Source organism: Myotis myotis, unplaced genomic scaffold, assembly GCF_014108235.1.
Source record: "Myotis myotis isolate mMyoMyo1 unplaced genomic scaffold, mMyoMyo1.p scaffold_m19_p_2, whole genome shotgun sequence".
Taxonomy (NCBI): domain Eukaryota; kingdom Metazoa; phylum Chordata; class Mammalia; order Chiroptera; family Vespertilionidae; genus Myotis; species Myotis myotis.
In genome coordinates, this window is record NW_023416324.1 from 173,988,573 (window position 1) to 174,006,747 (window position 18,175).

Sequence of the window (18,175 nt, forward strand, 5' to 3'; positions counted from 1 at the left end):
AAATTCAAAAAAGAAATGAACAAAGAATAGGAAAATATGAAATGAAGCTAATGAAAATCAGAAAAAAACTGAAATAAATGTCAAATTCATCTCAGAAATGAAGACAACTACAAGCCACCTAAGAGAGAAGAGATATGACCAAAAGCACAGTAAGAGAAGGAGAGAAGATAAATGAAAAGAAACAAAAAAATAAAATTTAAACAAAGAAGGAAATAAAAGAAATCAGAGAAAAGCTGATAAATATAAAAGAAAGAATATACAATCTAAATAATAAAAGCCTAAGCGACTGCTAAGGCAGAACAACCAGGTCGACTGGTCACTATGATGCGCACTGACCTCTAGGAGGCAGACGCTCAACGCAGAAGCTGCCCCTTGGTGGTCAGTGTGCTCCCACAGGGGGAGCGCTGCTCAGCCAGAAGCCAGGCTCACAGCTGGTGAGTGCAGCAGCGGTGGTGGGAGCCTCTCCCGCCTCCATGGCAGCACTAAGGAGCAGCAAGCCAAGCAGTAAGGAGCAGCAAGCAGGCAGGCGGTAAGGAGCGAGGTGTCCCAGATGGCAAGAGGTATGTCCAACTGCTGGCTTAAGCCTGATCCCCATGGGGAACAGGCCTAAGCCAGCAGGTGGACATCCCCCAAGGGCTCCTGGACTGTGAGAGGGCACAGGCCGGGCTGAGGAACCCCTCCCCAGTGCACACATTTTGTGCACCGGGCCTCTAGTATACAAATAATTAGAGTTTCTGAAGATAAAATAAAAAACAATCAAGCAGAAAAAGTATTTAATCTATAATTCAAGAAAAACATTCATGAAATAAAAAGACTCAAATTCACATATTAAAAGGGCCCACAATATATAAATAGGAGTGTGCAAAAGTAAGTTAATAATAATAATAAATAATATAATAATTAATAAATAATATAAGATAAACTGTTTTATATATCCACAACTGCAAACCTATTTTTGCCCAACCCTGTATGATAAAACTGAACCAGAACAGTCAATTCTAAGTGGTATCTTAGAGTAAAACTATTAGTTTTTAAATATATGAAAAAAAGTATTCTGGTTCTCTAAAAAAAGACTTAAGCCCCTGGGAAAGTTAAGAAAAATCAGGTTGACATCAGTTATCTTGACAGCAGTGTACAAAGATCAGAGGAAGGCAATTTTTAACTTATCAAAATTTTTACATTATACAATAATAGAGAAATCATTACATTGAGTCCTCGTCGCTCTGAAAACTACAAAATATTGCTGGCAAAAATTAAAGACATAAATAAATGGAACAATAAATCTTTTCACGGGTCAGGAAATTCAATATTGCTACGATGTCAATTCTCCTCAAATTGACTAAACATTGAACAGAATTCTAATCAAAATCCCAGCAGGCTTTTGAAAGAAATTAACAAGATAATTCTAAAAATTCATATTGAAAAGCAAAAGACAGAGCAATTTTGAAAAAGAACAAAAACATTGGAGCTCTAACACAATGTGATTTCCATACTTACTATAAAGCTACAGTAATGAAGACAGTGTGGTATTGGAATAAAGAGAGACAAACAGACCAATGACACAGAGTAGAGTTCAGAAGTAGACCCCACACATACACACGACAAATATTTGATAAAGTACAAAGACAATTCAGTAGAGAAAGAATAGTCTTTTCATCAAATAGTGCCCTAAGAGTTCTATATCCATAGGCTAAAAAAAAAGACAACACCCAAAACTTGCATCTAAACTTTGCACCACATGCAAAAATTTCTTCAAAATGGATCACAGATCTAAATGTAAAACCTAAAATCGTAACAATTCTAGAAGAAAACATAAGAGAAATCTTTGCAACCTTGAGTTAGGCAAATATTTCTTTGACATGACTCCAAAAGCATGATTATAAAACAAAACTGATATATTAGACTTGATAAAAATGTAAAACTTCATCTATTCAAAAGACATTGAAGATGGGCCATACCAAGTGTTGGTGAGACAGTGAGAGTACTGATACTCTCATATACTACTGGTAGGAATGTAAAATGGTACAACTGATTCAAGAAACGGTCAGTTTCTTATGAAGTAAAATAATACACTTAACAAATGACCCAGCAATTCCATTCTTTGATATATTTTTTTAAATATATTTATTTTTATTGATTTCTTACAGAGAGGAAGAGAGAGGGATAGAGAGTTAGAAACATCGACGAGAGAGAAACATCGATTAGCTGCCTCCTGCACACCTCCTAGTGGGGATGTGCCCGCAACCAAGGTACATGCCCTTGACCGGAATCGAACCTGGGACCCTTCAGTCCACAGGCCGACGCTCTATCCACTGAACCAAACTGGTCAGGGCCATTCTTTGATATTTACTTACAAGAAATAAGAAGATATGTCCACACAAAGGCCTATATGTAAAGGTTCATAATAGTTTTATTCATATTAGCCTGAAAACAAACCCAAGGACCATCTACTGGTGAAGGATCAACAAACCATATATCCATATAGAAAATTACACAGCCATAAAAAAGGAAAAACTTATTAATATAAGCAACAGCATGAATAAATCTCAAAAGCATTATTTTAAGTGAAGGAAGCCAGATAAAAAAACTACACAATGTATGATCCCATTTAAATAGCATTCTAGAAAAGGCAAAACTACAGTGTCAAAAAGCAGATTAGTTGTTGCCAGGGACTGAGTCTTAGTCTGGGAATGACTATAAAACTGCCCAAGGAGGTGATGAAAATGTTCTATATCTAGATTAATAGTAGTGGTTACAAGACTGCATACCTTTGTCAAGCTCTTCTCTTAGTAAATGGGTGAATTATAATTTATATAAATTATACCTCAAGAAAGCTAAATTTAAAAACTTTACTTGAAAAAAATATTCCTAAAAAAAAAAAAAAAAAAAAAAAAAAAAAAACTGGGAAAATGTGGTTTAAAAATCTGTCACCTAAATTCTTTTGTGTCTCTCTGAAAATGTTCTTTGTATTAAGTTATATTTACTGAACTAGAAAGGTCATATGATTAATCAATTATGGTAGACATAACAGGACTTTGTACCCTAAGCCTTATCGATTTCTCCAGCTTTAGTGCCTGGGGATGCAGCCAACACTGGATGTATACATGGAAGGAAACCTCCACTTGTCTTTTAGGCACTTCACATTCATTATGTTCAAAAGAGAACTAATTATCTAAATTTCCTCCCACCCCATCTCCTGAGAATCCTGTTTCCCCTCTGATTCCCTATTGAATCAACAAATAAACCACTACACATTCACTTCACCCAGTCAGAAACCTTGGAATCTTTGATGATTCCCCATTTGTTTTACCTTTCACATCCAAGAGTATATAAGCCCTAAATTTTAGGTCAATTTGCCTTCTAAAATATCTTCCAAATCCTTTCATGTCTTAGTGTCCTCACTGTCACTGCCTGAATTCAAGCCACCATTATCTTCTTTCTTTATTACTATAAAAATTTTCTAACAGATCTTCTTGCCTCCAATCTTATCTTATTTCAGCCCATTTTTCATACAATGGACAAAGGGAATTTGTCTAAACTACAAATCATGATATTCCTCTACCTAAAAGGCTTCAGTGGCTCTATCAACTGCTCTGTACAAAGTCCAAACTTCTTACCATGGATTACAATACTGTCTCTATCCACCTCTCTGGATTGGTCTCTCTGAAGACTTCCTTACACTCAAAGATGCAGCCATATTCATTTTTTTTCCCACTTCTTTGAAACATATTGTTCTCTCTTGTTTCCAGGCCTTTTCATATATTCTATCCTTCTGCCAACAATATTTCCCCTAACCTTAATCGGACTAGCTTCATCCTTTGAGACTCAACATGGACATTATTTTACCCAAGAAACTCCCTAAACCTCCATTAGATTTCCCTCGTAAGTGTTTCCACAGCATCTTCTCCAGTGGCATGTGTTACACTGTGCTATAATTACTTATATACAAGTCTGGATCCCCTTCCTCCACAGGGCATGGTTTATATCCTGTCAGTCAAGGGTGTACCCCTAGATAGTATCGTATATGTGATACAGTAGGCACTCAAATATTTGTCAAGCAAATGGGATTGTATTACAGCCTTACTATCAGTCCTAATATCGTAATTCAGACATCAGCATAATTCCAAATGACCTTCAGTGCTACCACAATCCCTAAAAAATAAAAATTGGGTAAAATTTTTTGCTGTTCTCTACCTCTCTTTCTGAAGCCCCTACCCCACACTTCTGTTCGTTTTTCCTACATGCCAAACACCAAGTTCCCCTATGTTTTCTGGATGTCTAAGTTCTCCTAAACCAACTAGGTCTGCCTTCCAGTTCTAAGTTTCTTTTCCCTTCTTTCTGTGCAGTTAAAATTACTACTTCTGAACACAGATTTTTCAAATTAAACTAATTCAAAGTAAGTATAATTGGAATGTAGATCTTCTCATGGGCACTTATTTTTTGTATTTAAGTTTATTATATTATTCAACTTATAAAAATACTTTATATTCATTAGAGAAATTTTCCCCATCTCACAGAGGTAATTACTATTAAGATTTAGATGTATTACAATGGAATACTACACTGCTGTAAAAAAGAAGGAATTCTTTCCATTTGCAACAGCATGGATGGAACTGGAGAGCATTATGCTAAGCTAAATAAGCCAGTCAGAGAAAGATAAATATCACATGATCTCACTCATTTGTGGAATATAATGAACAACATAAACTGATGAACAAAAATAGAACCAGAGACATAGAAGCATCAAGTAGACTGTCCAACCTATGAGGGAAGGCGTGGGATAAGGGGGTAAGAGATCAACCAAAGGACTTGTATGCATGCATATAAGCATAACCAATGGACACAACATGATTGGGGGGGGGGGGGGGCGGTGAGGGCACATGCTGGGGGGTGGGGGCAGCCAGGGAGAGGTCAATGGGGGAAAAAGGAGACTTATGTAATACTTTAATCAATAAAGAATTTAAATTATAAACAAAGATTTAGATGTATTATATTTCCAAATATTGTACATTACATATACAATATTTTTGTCTTCCTTCCTATCTTTCTTCAAATATTGTGCACACGCAATATTTAGGTTTTATACATTTGCGAGCCTGATGCTTCTTTAAACATTATAATATAAGCACTGTGTTATCAAAGACTTTTAAAAAACAACTTATAATACTATTTTGGGGGAAGATATATGTTTTATATAATTACTGGGGTCCCTCAGCCTGGCCTGCGGGGATCGGGCTGAAACCGGCTGACATCCCCTGAGGGGTCCCCGATTGCGAGAGGGCGGTTCTTGGGTGACGCACCCCAGAATTGGGCGCCCTCCTCTCTGGTTCCGGGTGCGTCACCACAGCTCAGCAGTTCCTGCACTGAGCGTCTGCTCCCTGGTGGTCAGTGCACATCATAGCTATCGATTGGAGTCTCTGCCCCCTTGGTGGTCATTGCCCATCATAGCTGGCTGCTAGCAGGTTGGCCAATCAGCTGGTTGCTTAGGCTTTCATATATATAGATTCTGCTGGGGGCATTTTCACAGAAACCTGGTTCACCCAAATCCATGTTTAATTAAACATGTATAAGGATTTTTTTTTTTCAGCAGGAAATATCTGTGTTCTATTTCTTTCTTTTCTTTTTTTTAAATATATTTTATTGATTTTTTTACAGAGAGGAAGGGAGAGGGATAGAGAGTCAGAAACATCAATGAGAGAAAAACATCAATCAGCTTCCTCCTGCACACCTCCTACTGGGGATGTGCCCGCAACCTAGGTACATGCCCTTGACCAGAATCAAACCTGTGACCTTTCAGTCCGCAGGCTAACGCTCCCTCCACTGAGCCAAACTGGTTAGGGCTCCATGTTCTATTTCAACTATCATCACCACCACATGTCCTTTAGATCCTTCTTCCATGTTTAGTATGCAACTAATATAACTTATGAAATAAAAAATGTACCACATTTAACCCTGCTTTTTTAAAATTTTTGATAAGAATATGTTAAAAATAGGAGAGAGAGAAGGCAGAAGAGAAAAGGAAGGAAAGAAGAGGGAGAAGAAAGGAAGGGAGATAAAGAATTAGAAATATTGGATGACATAACAAAATTTAACACCTGAAACCTTGACTTACTGCCAGGGCATAAAAATAGTACCTGCATAAGGACCATTATCTGTCTTTCTTTCTATTTTAAAAATGTTAACACCTGGCTTTTAAAACACCTTAAAATCATATTATCTTACCAGTGCCAATACGTTTAGAAATTCTCTTGTGTCAAAATGAAGCAAAGTCCGAACATAGGGATAGATTTCTTCCTCAGGGGAAGCTTCTGCTGAATGCAGGCGAATTAGAAATTCAAAAACCTGCCAAGTCGGAGGGGAAAAAGTTGATTATTTTCTCACCTTGCAAAGTATCTTGCTGAAGCATTGATTCCCATTTGGATAAACTGAAGGCAGGTTGAATTTACTCTAAAGTGCCACTATGTTATAACTTCTATAGCTATAATTATTGGTTTCAGTAATAGTGAGTAGGCTCTCCTATTACAGCTAATAGAGTGCTCCTGCCCCAGGTGTAACACTCAATACAATTGTCTTTAGCGCACCTTAACAAGAGGTGTAGGTGATAAAAATTCTGTGAAAATAGCACCAACCTGGTTTTTAACCAAAGGAACAAGATCTTCAGGGATGTCACCAAGGGGATAGGCACGACCTGCTAGACAACAGCTAGAAGAAAAGAACGAGAACAGATGTGGTGACTTGTAATGGGCTAACTTCCAGATAACATTGTTTCTCAAAACCAAGATACTAGTTTGATTTTAAATAGGCTCAGCTTTTGTCAGTTAGGTCTAGTTCAAACCCAGATCAAGATGGTAGCCAGTTCAGAAAATGTGGGGGACAGGGATGGTGGTGAAGTAACACATCTGTGACTAAATCACATTTCTTGTTATTTTCCTAAGAAAAACCCAAGCTTCTCTAAAGAGGTGAGAAGGAAAAGAGACTGTCTAAAAGTCACATACTGAGCATCTACAAAAAAACCTAATGGTGCCATTAAACTACGATTTCCCTGTTAGAAACCTGACTTTCTCAGAGGCGTTTAAACCAGTGGCTCTAAGAATGGTGATTAAAGATGGGGAATGAGCTAGGCTAAGACATGTCTGGAAAATGTCTACAATTAGACAAGCCTTCAGGGAGAGTTAGAATCTCATGAGAAATTAAGTATACAGTTTTACCTCCAAATCAGACTTCCCTATGGCTAATGGCTTGGCTTGTAGGCTGAAATACAAAATGTCTTCGAATATGCCCTCACTTTTTTCTGGATTGTTTTTTGGTATGTGTGGGGGTTTGAGGGAGGGGTGTGAATTTTAAACCTCTTTAAACTAGTCATCAACTTTGAGTGTTAGATTAGAGACAGCTGGATACCAGCATATTCTAAGAAGTTTAAAGTATGAAGAAGGTTTCATATTTAACTCTGATACTGGATAGGAGCTACAGTGATGCTCTGGCAGGTTCTGCCACTTCCCTGCCTGCCTGCCACCTGGCAGCAAGTTATCCACCTAAAAATTCCATCAGGACACAATTCTGAGCCTACATAGTCTATTGCAAAGAACTCTGTTCCAGCAGCAGTTTTACCTCTGTCACTAACTTTTTCATGATTTAAATCTCTTGCCCTGACATATAATATAGACAATACATATCCCAGCAAGGTGTAGTAAAAGTAAAGTACTCTGCATCATGGTTTCTTAACCTCAACCCTATTGATATTTTGAGAGAGATAATTTTTTGTTGTAGGGACTACCCTATACATTGTAGAATATTTAGGAGCTTCCCTGGCTTCTATCCACTAAATGCCAGTAGCATCTCTCCCCCAGTCTCAGTTGTGACAAACAAAAATGTCTCCAGACATTGCCAAATGACTTGCGGTGGGGGCAGGGTGCATGAGGGGACAAACTCAATCATGGTTGAGAAGCAGTGCTATACATGAAAGAGCAATGGAAAATGAAAAGCACTACATAGATAAGAGATGACAGTACCTTTAAGAATATAGGGGGAAATTATAGGATCATAATAGATAAAAAAATTTAAAAATCTCTTACCTAATATATACAAGAAGCTTGTTGCCCATAACAACTTGTTCATCTAAAATAGAACATTTATCATCAGCAATTCTCTCTCAAAACCTTTTCAGCAATATAATCGTTATGTGGAAACAAAAAAATAAAACCTGGCATTTAAGGTAAAGTGAGTATATCCGCAAGTAACAGAAAACTGAGATAAGACCACTTTATTATTTTTAGAATTCCCATTAGAATCTTTTCACAGACACAAAATCAATGAGTCATTCAAGGGTGCATATAGAAGAAATGGACTGAGGGTAGAGATCTATGTATTGTTGGCTTTACCAATAGCTTTGGACCAGGGGAAGGTGTAGAGCAGGCAATGAGTTGAATTATAGGTCATGACCAATTAATATTAAGGCATCTTAACATCTTCTCATTTGTAATGGGACTCTTACCATCTATGGTGCTCTAGGGCTGAGAAGGCCACAGCTCACAAATATTTGAGATACTGACTAAATGATCTTTAGGACCCTTGGTATTCTAAGTTAGGTCTAAAGTGTAAGAGTCTGTCATCTGGTAATATACACCTATTTCTTGATTAAAAGAAATTGGAAATATAATTAGACCAAGTTTTACGGCAAGGAGTCATGGGCAACAGAATAGAGTAAGGAGCACCAACACTGAGTGAAGTGATCAGTAACTCTTGTGGTGTGCAGATTATAGGAATTTGTGGTTGGTAATAAATGACGAGCTGAAGTTTCTATTTTTGATATATGAATACTAGACAGAATACAAGTGTATATCTCTTATTTAATCAGTAATCCTTTATAAATACTCCAAATCTATGTTAAGTGCAAATAAACTTGAATTCCTCAAAATTAAATGAATTATTTTATCCTGCTTCAATTCAAATTTAATTTAACTTAAATTAATAAACTTTATTTTTAGAGAAGTTTTAATTGGGTTTACAGCAAAATTGAGAGGAAGGTATAGAGATTCCCATATACCCCTATCCATATCCCCATACCACACAATCACCCCCACTATCAACATCCCACACCAGAGTGCTATGTTTCTTATAATCAATGAACCTACATTAATGCATCATTATCATCTAAAGTCCATATTTTACAGAAAAGTTCACTCTTGTGGTGCACATTCTATAGGCTTTGACAAATATATAATGACATGTATCCACCAATATAGTGTCAGACAGAATAGTTTCACTGCCCTAAAAATCCCAAGGTCTACCTGCTCATCTCTCCCTCCCTCCCCACTAACCTCTAGCAAACACTGATCGTTTTACTGTCTCCATAATTTTGCCTTTCCACATGTCACATAACTGGAATCATACAGTAGGTAACCTTTTCAGATTGGCTTCTTTCACTGAGTAATATGCATATGTTTCCTCCATGTTTTTTCATAGCTTGATAGCTCATTTCTTTTTAGTACTGAATAATATTCCATTGTCTGGATATACCACAGTTTATTCATCCATTCATCTACTAAAAAACATCTTGATTGCTTGCAAATTTTGGTAATTAGGAAGAAAGCTGCTATAAACATCTGTATGCAGTTTTTGTGCAGACGTAAGTTTTCTGCTCCTTTGGGTAAATACCAAAGAGAGCAATTGCTAGATCATATGGTAAGAATATGTTTACTTTTGTAAGAAATCACCAAAATGTTTTCCACAGTAGTGGTACCATTTTCCAAATTAAAACCAAAACAAAATAAATAAAGACTGAAATAAAGGAGAGAGGAAAGAAAAATAAAGAACATCAATAAAATCATAATTGGTTTTTTAAAAAACTAACAAAATTGACAAACCTTTAGCTAGACAGACCAAGAAAAGGAGAGAAGACTCAAATTACAAAAATCATTAATAAGAGATATCCCTGCTGACCTTTCAGAAATAAATGACAAGAGAATACCCTAGACCCGTGGCCGGCAAACCGCGGCTCGCGAACCACATGTGGCTCTTTGGCTCCTTGAGTGTGGTTTTCCACAAAATACCACATGCGGGTGCGCACATACAGTGCAATTGAAACTTCGTGGCCCATTCGCAGAAGTCGGTATTTTGTGGAAGAGCCGGTATTTTGTGGAAGAGCCACACTCAAGGGGCCAAAGAGCCGCATGTGGCTCACGAGCCGCGGTTTGCCTTGCCGCAGTTTGCCGACCACTGCCCTAGACAATATACACCAATAAATTTGATAACACATATAATATGAACAAATTCCAAGTACACAAACTTCCAAACTGAAGCAATAGATAATCTACATAGACTTAACAAGAAGAGACTAAATTAGTAATTTTAATACTTCCCAAAAAGAATATCCCTGGTCCATATGGCTTTATTAATGAACTCTATCAAACACTGAAAGAGCGCCAATCCTACAGAAACTCTTAAAATCACACACCAAAAAACAGGAGGGCACTTCCCAATTCATTCTATGAGGCAAGTATAACAAAATATCAAATATACTTTATACCAAGACTAGCAAAAAATATGAGAAGAAAATAAACTACAGAACAATATCCTTTATGAATATAGACATAAAAATACTCAAAAGATAACACTAGCAAACTCAATCCAGCAACGTGTAAAAAAAAAGTATACAACATGACCAAGTGGGATTATCCCAAGAATGTAAGATTTGTTTAACACATAAAAATCAATGAATCTTACAGACCATATCAACAAAGGACAAAACCCACAAGATTACCTTAATAGATGCAGGGAAAAACATTTGATCAAATTCAACTCTTTCATGTTAAAGACACTCAACAAACTAGGAACAGAAGGAAACATCCTCAAGCTCAAAAGGCCATCTCCAAAAAACCCACAGTCAACATCCCATTTAATGGCGAAAGACCAAATTCTTTCCCCCTTAGGTTAGGAAAAAGATAAGAATAGTCATTCTTGCTATTTCTGTCAAACACTATACTGGAAATTCTAGCGAAGCCAACTAGGGAAGAAAAAAATAAATAAAAGAAGTGCATATGAGAAAGGAAGAAGTAAAACTACCTCTACAGCTGACATGATCTTATATATTTAGAAAATTCTAAAAACTCCATTAAAAATTAGAATAAATGAATTCAGCAAGAATGCAGGAGATAAGATCAATATACAAAAAATCAATTTCATTTCTATACACTAGCAATGAACATTCCAAAACTGCAGTTGCCCAAGAAAATGAACACATATGCCCACACAAAAATTTATTTACAGGTAGGGATCAGCGATGGGGGATAAGGGAACATACCGGATACCACATAGTGATGAAACCGTTCTATATCTTGACTTTATGTGAATATCCGGTTGTGATACGGTGCTTTAGTTTTGCAAAATGTTATCATTGGGAAAATGGTAATGAGTACACAGGATCTCTTGTCTCATTTCTTACAACTGCATGTGAATCTCTAATTTCCTTACAATAAAAAGTTTAATTAAAAACAAAATTCATCACAAATGTTGTAGCATTACTTATAATAGCTCCAAACTGGAAGCAACTCAAATGCCCATCAACTGGTAAATGAATAAACAAATGATGGTATATCCAATTCATGAAATACCATTCAGTAGTAAAAGGGAATGAAATATTCATACATGCAATAACATGGGTGAATCTCCAAACATTATGCTAAATGAAAGAAATGCAACATCAAAAATAACATACTGTAGGATCTATTTACATGAAATGTGTGACAGAAAGTAAATCGGTGATTGTCTAGGTTGGACTGCTGGCAAAGGATAGAGCACAAAAGGGCAGGAGGAAACTTTTTAGTGTGAAGAAACTATATATAGTTCTCACTACAAATTTCATTATGGTGGCAGTTACATGATTATGTACAATTACCAAAATTTACGCTGTACACATAAAATTGGTGAATTTTATGATATTTAAATAATATCTTAAAATACAAGAAAAGGAAAAAAAAAAAAAAGAAGGCTTAGAAAATACCTGTTAGTGTCTTTCCTGCATTCAGAGGAGGAGCAATGACTTTGAAAAGTTTCTGCATAAAAATGAAAATAGGAAAACAATCACCATCATTTTTCAAGAAGAGTATTTTTTAAAAGATAATCACAAATCTTATGCTATTAATCATCTTTCTCTGACTGAATTAGATAGTCATATACTATTGAAATTAACTATAAAAACTTTTAATGTGGACATGAACTGTTTTAGAAGGATCACTGGGAAACAGTCATTGCCATATTCCTCACTGAAAGAAACCATTTAATAAACATCAGTTTGATGAAGGTCTTTGTTGAGATTATAATTTCTTATATAAGATATCCTTAGCTTTCTTAAAAAAACAGTAAGCAAGTGAAGGGATTAATAACCCACCAAAATGGTAATGAAGATTACTTTAAACTGAAATCATCTGAACGATCAGCAGCCACAGACAGAAACATTACCTAAATTCAAACAGAGCCTCTGAAAATACAAGATTAATGGCAAAACTAACTGGCCTTCCCGGAAGAGAGTTTTCTCTTTGGGAGAAGACTGATCCTTAGCACTGGAAAATGCAAATGCAGTTCTATATTAACACCAAAAAGCCCAATAAAACCATCCAAACTTCTCCATAAAGCCCTAACTCTCTCCCCACAGAACGTTTTGTTAAACTGGTACTGGTATAAACTTTTACTACTGGCTATTCAGTGAGTTACTCATCACTGTAAGCTGCCAGTACACAAGTGAATAAATCTTGTCTTTTCTCCTATTAATCTGACTATTATCAGTAAATTCACAGCTTTCCCCCACCAGTGGGACCTAAGTTGATAGAGGAGGTTTTCCTCTCAATACAAGGCACTACTTTTACTCCAGAAGCAACCACAACTAGAACTAAAAAAAGATTTGAGACTATAGTAGCCATCTCAAATTTGATGACTGTCCTTCATTCTACAAAATTTCAAAAGACAGGACAACTCCCTTTAATTTAGACCTTTGTAAGTACTGAAATAACTAAACTCTAAAGACTGAAAAGAGATTTTCTTATTGGCAGAGAATCATAAAAGAAGTAATAAAATGCATCTAATCTCCCACTGCTAAAATCTCTAAATGACTATTTAATAACAAGTACCAAGCTCCTGGTGATAGTCATTAAACTTGAAAACTACTCTTAACACACACAAAAAGGCAACCTCAGTGTGCCATGTGAGATACACAGGTATAAATGCAAACCAGATTTTGAATAAAAAACCCACATAAAACAAAAACTTCAAAAGCAACAATAACAAAAAACCACTAATCATTTTTTTCAACATAGAACGCATCAAATTAGAATCTGCTTTAAGGACTTATTTTGAAAGTAGGAACTGCATTAATCCTTCCTAATTGTGGTTTAGTAGTGGGACAGAGAACAGTTCTGCAGGCAGGGAGGCTCTGGACCTCACTGAGTAGGCAGCTGATGGCTCTTTCTCTGGGTGAGGAAGTAGCTGATAGGTGTTAAGAATAAAAAATACTTATCTGACACACAATCAGGGTCAAAAGCAGAGGAAGAGAGCTGTGGCTCTCATTTGGAAAACTGACCAAGAAAAGAGGTGCATCCAAAACTGAAGAAGTTATGAATGAGAGGGATACCCAGCAAGCTAAATGCATTTAAAGAAGACAGAATTATCATGGAATTACTGCTGACTTAATAATACTGAAGATAGTTTTGCATGGCCATTAAGTATGAAAAAAAGTTGACTGGATGCCTTCAGCAAATGCCTGGCTCTTCTGAGCCAGGCGATTAGTCACTGTAATAAAGCAATGGGCCGGCAGGACACATTGCATTATCCACAATTCTGTCTTCAAATATAAAGCAAATAACAAGGAGGATATGGGTGTGTGTGTTTTTCTTTTTAAAATGCTCTTCAGATGCTCTTTTCCGTCGGTAAGGAGAATAAGAAATTATACTTACATAACGAATGCTACAAAATTCTGAACTTGGAAAAGCAACAAACCAGCAATTAACACATAATTACCTCTCAACATTTTCAGGACCTTCCCCAGCAGACTATATCTACAAATAATATTACTCAATAGTACATTTATTATATACAATAACAATAATATATTTCTTATACCTTTGGGAAAAGCTATTATAATATCAAAAGATTCTTCAGAAAAAAACTTAAAGTCTAACAGGCATGCATTACTTTTTATTTTCTACTAGAGGCCTGGTGCACAAATTCATGCACCAGTGGGGTCCCTCAGCCTGGCCTCTGGGATCGGGCCGAAACCAGCTCTCTGACATCCCCCGAGGGGTCCCGGATTGCGCGAGAGCGCAGGCCAGGCTGAGGGACCCCACTGGTGCACGATCAGGGCCAGAGAGGGACACGGGAGGTTGGCCAGCTGGGGAAGGGACCACAGGAGGGCTCCAGGGTATGTCTATCCCATCTCGCTCAGTCCCTAAAGGCCGGACCCTGGTAGCAAGCTAATTTACCAGTTGGAGTATCTGGCCCCTGGTGGTCAGTGCTCATCATAGCGACTGGTTGACTGTCTGCCCCCTGGTGGTCAGTGCACGTCATAGCGAGTGATTGAGTGGCCTTAGCATATCATTAGCATATTATACTTCGATTGGTTGACCAGACAACTGAACGACCGGACACTTAGCATATTAGGCTTTTATTATATAAGATTAGAGGCCCGGTGCACAAAAATTTGTGCACTCGGGGGGAAGGGGTGATCCCTCAGCCCGGCCTGTGCCCTCTCGCAGTCTGGGACCCCTCGGGAGATAACGACATGCTGGCTTAGGCCTGCTCCCGGGTGGCAGAGGGCAGGCCCAATCCCTAGGTGCAGCCCCTGGTCGGGCTCAGAGCAGGGCCGATTGGAGAGTTGGGGTGCCGCCCCTGTCATGCACAGAGCAGGGCAGATTGGGAGGTTGCGATGCCACCCTCAGTCACGCTCTGGGTAGGGCTGATTGGGGGGTTGGGACACCGCCCCCTGTCACATTCAAGGCAGGGTCGATGGGGAGGTTGCGGCACCACCCCCTGTCACGCACAGAGCAGGGCCGATAGGGGAGTTGGGGCACTGCCCCCTGTCACACACAGAGCAGGGCGGATCAGGGGGTTGGGGTGCCGCACCCTGTCACACTCAGGGCAGGGCCGATGGGGAGGTTATGGCTCTACCCCGTCACACACAGAGCAGGGCCCGTGGGGGGCGGTTGGGGCATCGCCCTCTATCACCCACAGAGCAGGGCAGATCAGGGGGTTGGGGCGCCGCCACTGTCACACTCAGGGCAGGGCCGATGGGGAGGTTATGGCCCTACCCCGTCACATACAGAGCAGGGCCCATGGAGGGCGGTTGGGGCATCGCCCTCTATCACCCACAGAGCAGGGCAGATCAGGGGGTTGGGGCGCCGCCACTGTCACACTCAGGGCAGGGCCGATGGGGAGGTTATGGCCCTACCCCGTCACACACAGAGCAGGGCCCATGGAGGGCGGTTGGGGCATCGCCCTCTATCACCCACAGAGCAGGGCCGATCAGGGGGTTGGGGTGCCACCACTGTCACACGCAGGGCAGGGCCGATGGGGAGGTTATGGCTCTACCCCGTCACACACAGAGCAAGGCCCGTGGGGGGCTGGGGAGGGGGAGGTTTGGGGCGCCGCACCCTGTCACACACAGAGCAGGGCCGATCAGGGGGTTGGGGCACCGCAGCCTGTCACACACAGAGCCGCAGGGCGATCAGGGGGTTGGGGCGCCTTCCCCTGTCAGGAACAGAGCAGGGCCGATAGGGAGGTTGTGGCCCCGCCCTCTGTCACACACAGAGCCGCAGGGCGATCAGGGGGTTTGGGCGCTGCCCCCTGTCACGCTGATCCCAGTGCCGGCAGGCCTCGCGGCTCCGCTGATCCCGGTGCTGGGAGGCATATTACCCTTTTACTATATAGAATAGAGGCCTGGTGCATGGGTGAGGGCTGGCTGGTTTGCCCCGAAGGGTGTCCTGGATCAGGGTGGGGGTCCCCACTGGGGTGCCTGGCCAGCCTGGATGAGGGGATGATGGCTGTTTGCAACTGGTCACACACCCTTCATGGTGGGGGTCCCCACTGGGGTGCCTGGCCAGTCTGGGTGAGGGGCTGAGGGCTGTTTTCGGGCTGGTGGGTGACTGAAGCTCCCAACCGCTCCTTTTTTTCTTTTTTTTAAATTCTGGGACAGCTTTAGCTCTGAGGCTCCAGCTCTTAGGCCTCCGCTGCTGAAAGCAGGTTTCTGGCCTTTGTTTACCTTCTGTATTTGAAACAATGTTGCGATCCTGCTGGCTGAAGCCCGGCGACTAAAGCAGGTTTCTGGGGTGTTGTTTAGCTTCTATATTTGTAACATAGTTGCTTAAATTTGCAACTCAGAGGCCGGCAGCGGCAGGCGGGGAACGTTGGAGTCCTCCGTCACTGAAGCAAGCAAGCCTCATGTTAGCTTCCAGCTGCCTGGCTGCCGGCCGCCATCTTGGCTGGCAGTTAATTTGCATATCGCCCTGATTAGCCAATGGGAAGGGTAGCGGTCGTACGCTAATTACCATGTTTCTCTTTTATTAGATAAGATACTAGAGGTCCAGTGCATGAAATTCTTACACTCAGAGGGGAGGGGGATGCCTCAGCCTGGCCTGTGCTCTCTTGTAGTCCAGGAGCCCTTGGCGGATGTCCAATTGATGGCTTAGGCCCGCTCCAGAGGGAGCGGGCCTAAGCCGTCAGTTAGACATCCTTAGCGCTGTGGGAGCACACTGACCCCAGGTGGCAACTGACCCCAGGTGGCAGCTCCTGCATTGAGTCACTGCCCCCTGGTGGTCAGTGCATGTCATAGCAACTGGTTTGTTCTGCCGGTCGGTCAATTTGCATATTGGCCTTTTATTATATAGGATTATTCCCTAATATCTAAATACTTACTTATGCAGATATAAAAAAGCAATGGGAGAAAATGTGAAATTAAAGGGTACTTAATAAATTCGTAAATGGCTCCAAGCCTAATCTAAAAGAAATTTTAAAAATTATTCTATGAAAACAGAAACTATTCAAAGAAAATATAAAATAGGGGAAAAAACACTAAAAGACAATATTAAATATGTGTTCAAGATAGGGAGTATCTTACCTCCATTGGACTAATAAACTCATTCATGCCTCTGTTGTAAACATAGATCATGGCATCATATAGATGATTTTCCCAACACATGAGAACTACCTGTAAAAAGGAAAAGTTGCTTGGTCGATACAATTGAATAAGTCAAACCAATTATTACCCTTAAACCTCTAAGAATGGAGAAGATCTTGAATTCTCCTCCCTAATTTTTCTTATTCCTTCTCTGCAAAAAAATTGAAACTGAAGTACTCAAACACAGGCCCTGATAAGAGCTGTTGTAGGTTCAATACTACTCTTAATAGTATAAGAACTACTTCTAAACATCTTCCAATATCTAATTTTATTTTGTCTCTATTCTCACCTTTTCCATATTCATTTTAGCTTTGGTCAACAGGTCTACAAATATTTGCTGAACAACTACAAGCAGGTCCTCTTCTAGGCACTGGGGATAAAGTGATGGGACTAGTCCCCACCCTTAGAGATCTTCCAATCATCTTAAATACTAACTAAAAGAAGGGAGGGGCACCAAATGGTATGTGAGCTATAACTTAGGGAAGATACTCAAGTAGACAAATAATTCATATCACTATTACACAACTGTGATAAGTGCAATAAAGGAACCTGGTTTGGTCTGGAGTATTCAGGAAGTCATCCTAAAGGAGCAACATTTAAGGTAGGACAAAACAGATGCATGTATGTGAGCCAAAGGCACAGGTGGAAACTGGGAACTCTGCAGGCAGAAATAGTAATGAATTTGAAATGTTTAAGAATGGAGAGAAATCAATTTAAGAAAATATTTAGGAAGAGGAATAAAGATGACTGAAGTATAGAGTACTCTGTATTCTGTTCCTATGAGAGTCGTACTATCCTACTTAGTGATGAGAGGGCTGGAGTAGAAGAGTAAAAGAGAATGAATGATAAGGGGTTGCAGAGAGGTAAGAGTAAAAATCAAAGTGAGGTGTAATGGGAGAGCCTTTCTAGACAAACACAGGTTCTCTTCCCTGACTACCCTCCTCTCAGCCAATACCATGATCTTTACTGATGACTAGCACATTTACAGGTTCAGTCCTAATCCAACTTCTGAACCAT

At 39.7% G+C, this 18,175-nt stretch overlaps 1 protein-coding gene across 17 annotated transcripts in view; it reads right to left on the reverse strand.

Moving 5' to 3' along the window:
• Nucleotides 1-18,175, reverse strand: part of VPS8 (VPS8 subunit of CORVET complex) — a 267,100-nt gene that overhangs the window by 127,095 nt on the left and 121,830 nt on the right. For all 17 annotated transcript variants that reach the window (XM_036352529.1, XM_036352534.1, XM_036352531.1 and 14 more), the window contains 5 exons: nt 17,099-17,188; nt 11,999-12,050; nt 8,073-8,115; nt 6,630-6,702; nt 6,223-6,342 (listed from right to left, as the gene is read on the reverse strand). In XM_036352529.1, coding sequence (XP_036208422.1) covers nt 6,223-6,342; nt 6,630-6,702; nt 8,073-8,115; nt 11,999-12,050; nt 17,099-17,188 — 378 coding nt within the window. The remainder of the gene's footprint in view (nt 1-6,222; nt 6,343-6,629; nt 6,703-8,072; nt 8,116-11,998; nt 12,051-17,098; nt 17,189-18,175) is intronic.